Consider the following 12,603-nt stretch of genomic DNA (forward strand, 5'->3'; position numbering starts at 1 on the left):
CGAGCTTAAGCGGCTCTACAAGCACATCCACCCGGACGTCCGCAAAAACCTGGAAACAGACTTCTTAAGTCAGGTCACAGAGGGGGAAAGGGCTCACTTTGAAAGTGATGAGACTGTTGGAGGGGACGTGCAGCAGGTGTGCTACGTGTTTGAAAATGAGGGTGGCAGCCCCGACCGGAGCATGAGCCCCGACAGAGAGTACCTGGAGTGGGACGAGATCCTGAAAGGGGAAGTGCAGTCCATGCGCTGGATGTTTGAAAACAAACCGCTGGATACTATTAAGGATGAGATTCCAGATGAGGATGAGGTGGGAAACATCGCCCAGCAGGAAATCATTGCTGGCAAAGATGTCAGATACACAGCATGGATGTTTGAGACTCAGCCTATGGATGCTCTGGGGACAGAGACTACCGATTCCATGGAGCAGACAGGAAAACAGACGGAGCTCGCCAGGGGCGACGTCCGCACTGCTACCTGGCTGTTTGAGACACAGCCGCTCGATTATCTGAATAAGATCTACCTAGAGGACGAGCAGACGCAGGAACTCATCGTCGCAAAAGACATCACAGGGGGTGATGTCAAAACAGCCAGGTACCTGTTTGAAACCCAGCATCTGGATTCCCTCGGCAAAATGGAAACCATAGAAGAGAGCCACTTCCTGAACCTGAAATCAGAGCTGGAGGAGATCAAAGGGGAGGTGAAGATGACCACCCGCATGTTTGAGACACAGCCCATGTGTGTCATCCGAGGAGATTCGGGGGAGATGCTGGAGATCACCACCATCCGCCGCGAGGAGACTGACAAAGGGGATGTGAAGACTTCGCGGTGGATGTTTGAGACCCAGCCTCTGGATATGATCCACAAAGACCCGTCCCAGGTGAAGCTGATCTGTGGAGTGTCCATGGAGGGCGACGCCCAAGGGGGTGTGAACAAGGGCAGGTGGCTCTTTGAAACCAAGACTCTGGACACCATCAACCAGGAGGAATGGGAAAACACCGGGAGGCAAAGGGAAGAAATCATTGGCGCCGATGTCAGGAGGCACTGTCTGGTTTTTGAGACCCAGCAGATGGACACTTTGAAAGACAACGCCAATGCCAGGCCTCTGCCCTCCGAAGAGATCGTTGGTGGTGACGTCCGGTCTGCAAAACACCTGTTTGAAACGGTGCCCATGGAAAACCTGAAGGATCTAGCCGAGGTAGGGAAGCTTCAAAAGATGGTTGCCTCGGAAGAGGAAAAGGGCGACGTGAGGCATCAAAAATGGGTCTTTGAAAGCCAGCCACTTGAAACTATAAGGGACGAGAAAAAGGAATTCAGCCGGACGGTGAACATGGAGGCTCTCGACAAAGGAGATGTAACGAACTACAAGGTGAGGTTTGAAACCATGGACTTAAGCAAATGTGAGGGGGCACAGAAAATACAAGTTGAGGGTGTTACGAGTGGATCTGTCAAATCCAACAAAGATCTCTTTGAATCCACGCCCACGTATGCAATGCAAGATAGCTCTGGCCATTACCATGAGGTGAAAACGGTGAGGCGCGAAGAAATTGTGAAAGGAGATGTAAGGAGCTGCAGGTGGATGTTTGAGACACGTCCTATCGATGAGTTTGATGAGAGCATTGATAAATTTCAGATCATAAAAGGCATATCGAAACAGGAGATTGAGTCAGGGGATGTGAAGACGGCCAAGTGGCTTTTTGAAACTCAGCCGCTTGATGGTATCAAATTCTTCAGCAATTTGGAAGATGAACAGAACAAAACAAAGGAAAGTATACAAATCGAGAAGGGAGATGTGAAGACATGCAGGTGGCTCTTTGAGACACAGCCTATGGATGTGCTGTACGAAAGGGAGGAGAAGACTGAGACCGACATGAAAAAGGAAGTACAAAAAGGTGATGTCAAAACATGCACATGGCTCTTTGAGACCCAGACGCTCGATAACATCCGTGACCATACAGAGTCAGAGACCGAGACCATTCTGAAAACCTGCACCGTGAAGCAGGACGACATACATGGGAAAGACGTGCGCCTGGCGCGCTTCCTCTTTGAAACTGAGAACCTCGAGAACCTCACAGGCGATGACGCTGGATCCTTCAGGAGAGTTACAGAAATCGACATCCAGTCTGGCGACGTTTCCAGGATGAAGGTCCTTTTCCAAAATCGTTCCACTGACATCATGAGCTCCACCTCTGAGCAGACGATGCTGAAGTTGAAGACGGAAAAGGCAGAGGACATCCAGAAAGGAAACGTGGTCAACTGCACTTGGATGTTTGAGAATCAGCCGATCGATGCCATTCGCGATGATGAAGTGGAGGCGAGGGAAACTCGCACTGTGACAGATGTGCAGGGAGGCAACGTCGACAAAGGCCGGTTCACTTTTGAGACTTACTCTCTTGATCAAATTCAACAGGAGACCGATATTTCAAAACTCACCAGCACCATCCGGGAGGAGATAGAGAGGGGCGATGTAAGAAACTACACAATGATGTTTGAAACACAGCCACTCTATGCCATCTGTGACAAAGATGGCCACTACCATGAAGTAACCACTGTTACCAAGGAAGAAATCATGAGAGGAGATGTAGTGGGAGCTCGGTGGTTGTTTGAAACCAAGCCTCTGGATTCAATCAGAGATTCAGAGGAGGTATATGTAATTAAAGCAGTGACTGAAGAAGGCATAGAAAAAGGAGATGTTAGCTCTGCCAGGTGGAGGTTTGAGACCCAGCCTCTGGACGAGATTGCAGAGGACATGAAAGTGAGATCCAAAATGGTGGAAGACATCCAAGGTGGCGATGTGAAGACAAACAAGCAACGTTTTGAGACGGATGAGATGTCTCACAAGTACGTCAGGACTGTTAGTGTGAGTGAAATCCAAAAGGGGGATGTGAGGTCTGCCACTTGGATGTTTGAAACACGCACGATGGATCAGATCCACTGTGAAGGTGCCGAGTATGATGACATGGAGAAAGTGACAAAAGAGGAAGTAATGAAAGGGGATGTCAAGCAGTCAGTGTGGCTCTTTGAAAAGCAGCCTCTTGACACAATCAAAGAGACTGAGGGAACAGACCGCATGGTCCCAAGGGAGGAAATCCCCAAAGCCAATGTGAAGACGACAACGTGGCAGTTTGAAACAAATAGCCACGAATTTAATGAGAGCAACGTGGAGAAGACTGAAATAATTGGCAAAAGCATAAAAGAGACACTTCAGGAGCTTTATTGTCGGAAAATGGTTGATTCGCAGGGAATACTCATCGAGGCGGATGAGATAGGCGATATCAGAATGGCCAAATATAAGCTGCTGAACCAAGAGGCGCCACAAATCCAAAAAGAGGAAGCCATCAGGGGGGATTTAAATAACATTATGATGAACCTCCTCAACCGCCGAGACGCTGCAGAAAAGGGCATTACGATTGACCAGGAGGAGAGGGGCAACATCACCACAACCGTGAAGCAGTTGTTCAACCAGGAGAAGGGAATCAGCGTAGAGAAGGAGGAAATTATCCGGGGGGACATTCAGGAGGCCATAAGCAACTTGCTCAAGGAGGAGGGCTCCTCCAAGCGTGGCATTCTCATCCAAGAGGATGAGAAAGGTGATGTGCGGATGACCATCTACTCCCTGCTGAATAAAGAAGAGAGACTTAGCCAGGAGAAAGAGGATATCACCCAGGGAAACGTCGTCAACAGAACGCTGCACAGGCTCCTGTCCAACACAGATGCAGAGAAGTCAACAAAGATCCGGGTGGGAGACACAGAGAGAGGCAACGTGAGCTTTTATTCCACCGCAATTGAGTCTGGAGCACTGGATTACCTCAAACAACTTCAGTATGACGATGAGGCACCCGAGGTGAAGATAGAGAAAGAGCGCATAATCGGCAGGGACATTGAAGAGACCAAGAGCTCCCTCAGAAAGAACCAGCAGCAGATAGGACGCACGGTGGCAGAGGATGACATTTTGCCCGGTGACGTGCACAACACGGTTCAGGTTTTCATGACCGAGCCTGCTGTCACCTACAGGAACCTAGAGAAAAGAGATATTGTTAAAGGGGACCTGAGGGCGGCCCTGGATTCGCTGAGCCAAGCTGCCACTCAAGCGGTGGTGGTAGAGAAAGAGGAGGTGGTTAAAGGAGACATCCCCACAACGCTGAGGTCTCTGGAGGAGGCCCAGCATCAGGCCAAAGAACTGGAGAAGCCAGAGATCGTCCGAGGAGATATCAGGAGCGCTCTGGAGTCACTGGAGAAATCCTCGACAACCAAAGCAGAAGCGACCGTGGACGATTTAGTTCCAGGAGACATCAAGAGCACCTTGAAATCCCTGGAGGAGTGTACGCAAGCAGTGAAAGGCATGGACAAGGAGGAAATTGTCAAGGGAGACATTTACACAGCCATGCAAAATTTACACGAGGTGTCGACTGAGAAAAAGATTTACCAGCATCAAGCGAGTGAGCAGGGTGATGTCAGGGGCACCATCCAGATATTGATGGAACCCTCTACCTCCCCGAGGATGCAACGCCGGGGGAGCATCGAAGGAGACGTGAGAACCTCCATAAAGTCCCTGTATGAGGGACAGGAAACATCACAAATGGAGAAAGAGGAAGTTTTAAAGGGCGATGTTCAAGGTACAATCAAGTGCCTAATGCAGAAAAAGCAATATTCAAATCCAAAGCGCATGTATGGTCACAAGAAGGCAAAAGTGCCTGTGAGGAATCCATTACCCCCAAAGCAAGAAGAGCAAAGCAAAGCAAAGCAAGTGGAGCATGAAACCACACATGTGACTAAGAATGAGAGTGTAACAGTCAATCCAGCCCCCGCTGTGCAAAACCTCCCTCAGAGTGGTGAGTCACAGTGGCACACGCAGCAGAGGTGCACTGAGAGCAAATTGGTAAGAATGAACGTAACCCAGGAGGACCATGCGCTCGTTGTAGCCAAAACAGAAAATCCATCCGAGGCCCCTGAGCAGATGAAGATGAAAGGACAGAGTGTGAAACAGAAAACGCCACCCCCACAGAAAGCACAAACGCCTAAGCCCGTGATCATGAAACAGAAACCGATGAGCAATAACGAACAAACTGAGACTAAAGTGCTTGACGTGAATGCGACAAAAGAGGCGCAGAGCACATTACAGACGGACGTTTCATTCGCCAAGCAAAGCCATGATTCCATGATCATGAAGAACAAACAGACTAGCAATAATGAGCAAATGGAGAATAAAGTGCTTGACGTGAATGCAACAAAAGAAGTGCAAAATACATTACAGACACACCTTTCCTCCGCCAAGCAAAGCCATGAGTCCATGATCATGAAGAATACACAGACCAGCAATAATGAGCAAATGGAGAATAAAGTGCTTGACGTGAATGCGACAAAAGAGGCGCACAGCACATCAAAGACGCACCTTTCCTCCGCCAAGCAAAGCCATGAGTCCATGATCATGAAGAAGAAACAGACTAGCAATACTGAGCAAATGGATAATAAAGTATTAAATGTGAATGCGACAAAAGAGGCGCACAGTACATCACAGATGCACGTTTCCTCCGCCAAGCAAAGCCACGAGCCCGTGATCATGAAGAAGAAACAGACTAGCAATACCGAGCAAACAGAAAATACAGTGATTAATGTGAATGTGGCAAAAGATGCGCACAATACATCACAAATGCATGTTTCCTCGACCAAGCAAAGCCACGAGACGAAGACAATCAGGCAGGTGCAAACCACGGTAACGGAGCACAAGACTGTCACGCACAATCAAAGTGCGTTGACATCTGAGCACATGACGGCCTCACAGAAGCAAAGCACCTCAGCGGTCACATTGGACATGGCCGCTGCGCAAAATCAAAACATCAAAAACATCAAGAGTGTCAACCGTAACCTTGACATGAAAGGAAAAGGCATGACCACAAAGGGGAAGCCACAGATTCACTTCCCCCCTCCGCCCACCTCGCCGCCTCCACGCTCGGAGTCAGAGTTTTCTCTTCCTCCACCTCCATCACCCGTGGTGGAGAGCCCTCTGCCCCCCATCATGAGGCAAGACAATGACCTCCCGCCTCCACCTCCGCCGCCCCCCATCGAATGTATGAAGTCTGAGGTGGAGTTCTTCCCACCTCCCCCTCCTCCACCCCCGCCGTCCGTCGCTGGGCAAGATTTCCTCCCCCCACCTCCCTCGCAGCAGGAGCTCAACGCCATGCCTCAGCCTCCATCCGACAAGCCAGGCAAACCGATCGGCAGGCCCATGTTTAAAGTCCCCAAGCCACCTGAGCCGGCCAAGCAACCGATACAGGTTAAACCCAAATGGCAGAAAAAACAACCCACCCCTCCTCCTCCCCCTGTTGCAGAGCCAGTGGCCGTGTCAACTGATATTAAAGAGGACACTACAGTCCAGGAAGTGAAAAAGGAAGTGACTAAACAGGTAGACAGGCAGCTTCAGTCGGAGTCACATTCAATGGCAACGGCTAGGACAAAAATACCAGCGGTGGCACAGCCTCAGCAAGACGAAACGCCACAGCCACGCAAAAAACCTTTTGCCTTAAAACTGCCCCCGCCGCCTGAGCCTGTTGCCACGCCTAAGCCTAAAGCATATGCTCGCAAATTCAAAACTCCTCTCATGCTTGCAGAGGAGCGGTACCGTCAACAGAGGATAGAAAATGATGAAAAAGAGAAAAATACAGTTATTACTCCCACTTCTCCGCCTGCTAATATGCAAGCACATGTGGCATCCTCTGTCATCAGTGGTGAACTGTCTGTAGCACAGACAACTGAGAGAGAAGAGACTGCAGAAGCTGCACACATAATGGTTGAAAAATCTAAAATCATTACCAAAGACAAAATATCAGCACAAGAGATATCAGCAAAGAAAACAGCCCCCAACATCCCTTTGAGCAAGCCTTTGATCTCTGTGGTAAATAAGAAATCTGCCCCCGGATCACCAAATATTAACTTAGATAAAAAGCACTTGGCCAGTGAGCACTCTGCTACTGTTTGCACAGAAAAAGCGCTCGCCTCCTCCGATAACATCGCAAAGAGTCAAATGATGTCTTTGGATGAGAGTCAGAATGCCTCTCTCTCAGTCGCAGAGACTTGCCGTGAGGCCTCCATGACTAAATTCCAGTCAAGTTCCAGGGTGGTCACTTCCACGGTAACTGAGCAGCAGCAGGTTGCTAAGAAATCAAGCTCCAAGTCTCTCACTGCCACACAGAGTGCTGTCCAGGGAAATGTAAATCTCCAAAGTCAGTCTGCGGTCACAGTGAAAGCAGAGGAGCAGAGGAATATTAATGTGGCTCTCACCCAGGAGGGGAAAAAGGCTCCCTCCCAGCCCACTAAAATTCCAAAGGTTACTCCTAGTTTCAAGGTGAAAACCTTCAAGATGCCAACAGAGAAAATACAGGAGAAATGTGATACTGAGGGACAAAAGGAGACCGTGAAAAGTGAATTAGATTTACAGCTGGGCAGTGATAATATTTCACAGAAAAGCGAAACAAGGGGCTTTCAGGAAAGCAGCCAGGTGACCTTGACAAGGAATGAGGTGAAAATGGATGCAAAAGAAAAAGAGGAGAAATGTCAAATGGTGCCGCCGATAAAGGGAGCTAAATTGGAGGTGCAGATGAAAAACACAAAGAAGATGTCAAAGGCAGAAAATGAAGTAAAACAGACCTCTTCAATTAATGTGATGCCTAAAGACTCAAAGATAATGCCTGTAGTGACTCCTCAAGGACAGGGCCATGTGTCTGTCTCGCTCAGTCAGCAGAGCGTGAAGGCAGAGCACAGTCAGAGGCACGAGGAGGTAATTGTGGCAGAGAGTGTGGTTCAGCACAGTTTCCAGAAGCAGGAAATGGTCCAGATGCAGAAACAGAAGGTGACTGTTTCAAAACAGCAGCAAAAAGCGGAGACGAGCAAAATGCAGGTAATGGCAGGAAAACCTAAAGGTGAGCCTGTGGAAGGATTGGTGAAAGACACCAGTAAACACACCCATGCAGAAGCAGCACAGCTTATTGTGGAAACCACAGACACAGAGAAATCCCAATTAATGCAAAAGCTCCTCATTCAAATAAAAGAGCTTCAGGGCACTCCAAGCAAAATAGACTCAAATGCTGTCAGGACTATTATTGTTGACCTCCCTGACTGGATGATGGGACAGGAGGAGAGACACAATTTAAGCCAAATTGCTCTTCAGCAAAGTAAGAAAAAGTTAAAAGAGATGATTGTCTATTTGAGGAATATTGCTCAGGCAAAGCTCACTTTTTTCGCAGAAAGTGTGACAGCCATGGAAACACAGGACAAAGACGTGTCACTGCCAGTTGCACCACCCACACCCCCTCCATTGCTCCCAAAACCTGACAAAAAAGTATTCAGCGGATCATCCGCCAAGATATCTAAAATAAGCATTGGCTCATCTAAGGTGGAGACACAGAAGAAGCAGGTTGAGGAGAGAAAGACTTGTCACGAAGAGCTGAGTGAGGCGACAAACATTGAACAGAGGGTGTCTTCCCCACTGATGAGCATCCGCTCCCCGTCGCCCACTTTCATTAGCATCGAATCGGTGAGGAGGATGGATTCCCCTCTCCGCGTGACCCCCTCCCCTCCGCCCTACAGGTCCGTCGGCACGCCGCCTCCGCCCCCACGCAAGACCTACACCCCTACGTCTCACTTCAGCCGCACCACGCCCTCTCCCACCATGAGCCGTTCTGAGAAGATGCTGAAGCTGAGGGACACCACGTCAAAACTATGTGTAACCCCTCCGCCTCCGATGCCCGTGCCTGAGTTTTTCGCCGAGCTGGCCGCCGAAAGGGAGCAGTCGTCCCCGATGAGTGACAGGGAGATCAACATTGACGTCTACTCTGAGCAGGACATGATGGATGTGTCCGAAATGGTGGACTCCATGAAGAGTGTCAGAGATAAGAAATCGTTCTTTGAGGAGGCCCAGAAGGCAGAGGTCAACAGGATGTACATGAGAAAGGACCCTATCGATATACCAGAGCGACTGGGTGCTGAACAAGAAGAGGTGCCAGAAACGGTGAACATAGATTTACTGAAGGAAGGTCTCCCCAGGGTCGACATGTCAAAGCTGGTCAATAAATTTGAGTCCCCGAAAACAAAGGTTTACACCCGAAAAGACCCTATTGTCATCGCTGAGCGGCTCGAGGGTGACACGGACGAAGCAGCAGAGGCAGAACCCAAAGCGCCAAAGAGCGACGACATCCCCACGTTCAACGTGAAAGCGATAAAGGACGTGTTTGAGACGGGGGAGCACGGCTCTCAGGCCGCCCGCGAGCTGCGAGAGCAGATCGAGAGACGGGACTCCGAACCGGCGGGGCACTCCGAAACCACGTCAGTCACCGAGCATTTCTCCAGCGTCGACGACCACGGCAACGTGTTCCAGGGGATGATGAGTGAGAGCACCAGCCACTCTGAGAGCTCCTCCGTGCTCCGCGGGAACCCGCCGTCCTACGCCGACGTGGTGAGGGGGAACGCCGAGGGGGACGCGCCACCGGACGCGGCCTCCGCCGAAGACCTGCTGAGGAGCTTCCAGCAGTCGTGGGCTGAAAGCCAGGGCGTCTTCCAGAACCTGGGCTTCAGCGTCACAGAGCAGAGGACATCATCATCATCGCATGTCGTCACGCACCAGCAGGAGACTGTCGTGACGGGTAAACGGCGCCGTGCAGCATGAGGACACTAATTGAGTGACGGTGTGTTTAACATGCTTATTGTGTGCGTGAACTACAAATTTGTGAACTACGAATGTCAGCTGCACTTTGGACTCACGCACACGCACACACACATACACACACACACACACGCACACACACGCACACACACGCACACACACACACACACACACACACACACACACACACACACACACACACACACACACCACCCACTGCTGTTGCTACTGTCTTCAATAACTTAATCCTTCTGCTATCCTAGCAGATTTTAATTTAGAGTTTGGAGTCCTCTCTTGCAACCCGACAATGTATGTTTAAACCTAACCCTAAAGTCTGAGTTGTCCTTGTGTGTGCCCGGTGTCACACACCGAAAATAGCTAATACACAAGCTCACAACGGGTCATGCTGTGGTGCTTTGTGAGCTTGTAGATCTGCTATATTTGGTGAGCGACACTGGCTTAACTACTGTAAGTATAAATCTGGCATAACTCTAATCCCAAACTCTAACCCGATCCACACCCTGAATCATTTGCTAATTGTAATTCTGACTTTAAAAATCTTTTAGAACTATAAAACAACTAGTTATCTTGTGAGGACCAGGAAAATTGTCTAAAATGTTACTATACTTGGGGGGACATTTGGCCCTCACAAGTGTAGTAATACAAATACACCCACACCCACACACACATGCACACACACACACACACACACACACACACACACACACACACACACACACACACACACACACACACACACACACAAATACACGCATGCACGCACGCACACACACACACACACACACACACACACACACACACACACACACACACACACACACACACATTCTCTTTCATGTTCCTCTCATCGACTTTTCTTTATTTCAAACATTTATTTCGATAGCTTTGAAGAAGTGGCGTTTGTATTATAAAATCATTCAAGACTAAACACAGTACTCGTTAATCCCTGTAATGTGGAGTGTGAGGCTTGGTGTCAACAAGGATTAACAACATATTGCTCTAATTTTGTAATGCTTGGAAGCGTTTGTGACATTATTGTTTTTCTTGGAACAGACTGCTGACTTGATTCCCAGGGGGAGCACTCAAAACTTGGATGCATGCCAGGATTAGGCATCAAGGGGGCTTTAACAATGTTTCCTCTAGAGAAGTGGTTGGGGGGGGGTTAATATATTGTTCTCTAAGAAAGTTGGGGCACAAAACACTTTTCCTCAGAAGCTCTCAGATTCTAACCATTCATATTTTTGTCAAATTGGGGGCATTAACCTCCTGGTCATGAAAAAGTGGGCTTCTAGAAATGTGGGCATTAGAAATAAAGGGGGGGCATTAGTTTTTTTTAAAGAATAAAAAACATGGGCTTATGTGCACCATCATTCATCTACTGTACCCCCCCTCAGCACAGTGGCCCCCACCCCCTTCATTCAGATGATGTCAGTCATATTTGTTACGTCCCCTTTATAAACAGCAGTGGCATTATAGTGAATGTTTAAATGGGTTTCACCGTCAATCTGCATTGCTAAGTGTGCTGGTAAATGATTCTAACTGCATAAATTAAAGCTTGTTGAGTTCAAGGAAGTGCACTGTTACTGAAAATGATTGCATTTCAACAAGAGAATATGCTGTGCGGTGTGCACCGTATTCATTTGCTGAATTATGCAACACAAAAATAACATTTATATTTCCTATCTTCCTATCATCCTAGCAGAAAATCAGAGTTCCAGACACAGAAATGTGCACGGCGTGTCGGAAGAGGGTGTACCCCATGGAATCACTGATCGCAGACAAACAAAACTTCCATAAAACCTGCTTCCGCTGTGAGCACTGCAAAGGCACACTAAGGTAAAACTATTTCACTGAACTGCTATTTTCATTTTACACATTGTACTGTACTTGAATACCAATCCGTGCGGTTATCTTTTACAGCCTCGGCAACTATGCCTCTCTCCATGGACAGATGTACTGCAAGCCACACTACAAACAACTATTCAAGTCCAAAGGAAATTATGATGAAGGATTTGGACAGAAACCACACAAAGAGTTATGGAACACTAAAAACCAGCAGAACCCGAATGAAAAGTCAAAAATAAAATCACCAGCACTTGAGAAGAAGGTTATGGATTCCAAAAGTCCCGCTGCTCAGAGCAGTGCTATTCCAACAAAGGTAGATACATCAGCTGTACATGACAATGACACAGGCAAATCCCAACAGCCCACCAGTAAGGTTTCTGCCATGTGGCCGCCACAAGCAGATTCCTCAAAGAAACCCTTCAGTATGGAAGAGGAATTGACGTTGGTTAAACCTGCATGGCCCCCTCAGGAGAGTCCGACACAGAAGGACGTAGAAGAAGCTCAAAGTCAGCCTGTTAAGCCTGCAGTAAAGGAGCCAGAAAGTCCAGGAGCTAAAGCAGTGAATGGTATCCAGGAAAATGTCACAGTGCAGGAGAGCCCTGCTGTCGTGGATAATGTAAAGCCCAAGGAGACTAAAGCAGAAGTAGAACCTGTTGAGGCACCACCTAATGCCCCTCCCCCTGAAGAGCCCAAAAAGTCAAACCATGTCACAAAAGTGGACAGCAAATCAGATGCAGAAGTAAAACCAAAAAAGAAAAGCGCTGTCAATGGCGGCGGTGCAACAGAGAGTGCAGAAAAGACTGAGAAGGCTGATGGCAACGGAGCAAAGGAGAGTGCAGAAGCGACTGCGAAGGCCAGCGGTGCAAAGGAGAGTGCAGAAGCCACTGGAAAGGCCAACGGCAATGGCGCAAAGCAGAGTGCAGAAGCCACTGAGAAAGCTAACGGCAACGGTGCGAAGGAGAGTGCAGAAGTGACTGGGAAGGTCAATGGCAACGGCGCGAAGGACAGTGCAGAAGCGTCTGGGAAGGCAAATGGCAACGGCGCGCAGAAGAGTGGAGAAGTGACTGGGAAGGCCGAACAAGAAA

The 12,603-nt window shown here is 48.7% G+C and overlaps 1 protein-coding gene across 3 annotated transcripts in view; it reads left to right on the plus strand.

The window, feature by feature from the left end:
* xirp2a (xin actin binding repeat containing 2a) overlaps positions 1-11,733 on the plus strand; it is a 57,976-nt gene extending 46,243 nt beyond the window's left edge. For 2 of the 3 annotated variants that reach the window (XM_084051316.1, XM_084051318.1), the window contains 3 exons: positions 1-9,632; positions 11,373-11,509; positions 11,594-11,733. The exon at positions 1-9,632 is cut by the window's left edge and continues 296 nt beyond it. In XM_084051316.1, the coding sequence (XP_083907442.1) occupies positions 1-9,632; positions 11,373-11,470 (9,730 nt within the window). In that variant the 3' untranslated portion in view covers positions 11,471-11,509; positions 11,594-11,733. The remainder of the gene's footprint in view (positions 9,633-11,372; positions 11,510-11,593) is intronic. The other variant, XM_084051317.1, reaches the window with a different exon arrangement.
* Positions 11,734-12,603: the final 870 nt, after the last annotated feature.

This window comes from Gymnoscopelus microlampas (assembly GCF_963454915.1).
Source record: "Gymnoscopelus microlampas genome assembly, chromosome: 24".
In the NCBI taxonomy this organism is placed as follows: domain Eukaryota; kingdom Metazoa; phylum Chordata; class Actinopteri; order Myctophiformes; family Myctophidae; genus Gymnoscopelus; species Gymnoscopelus microlampas.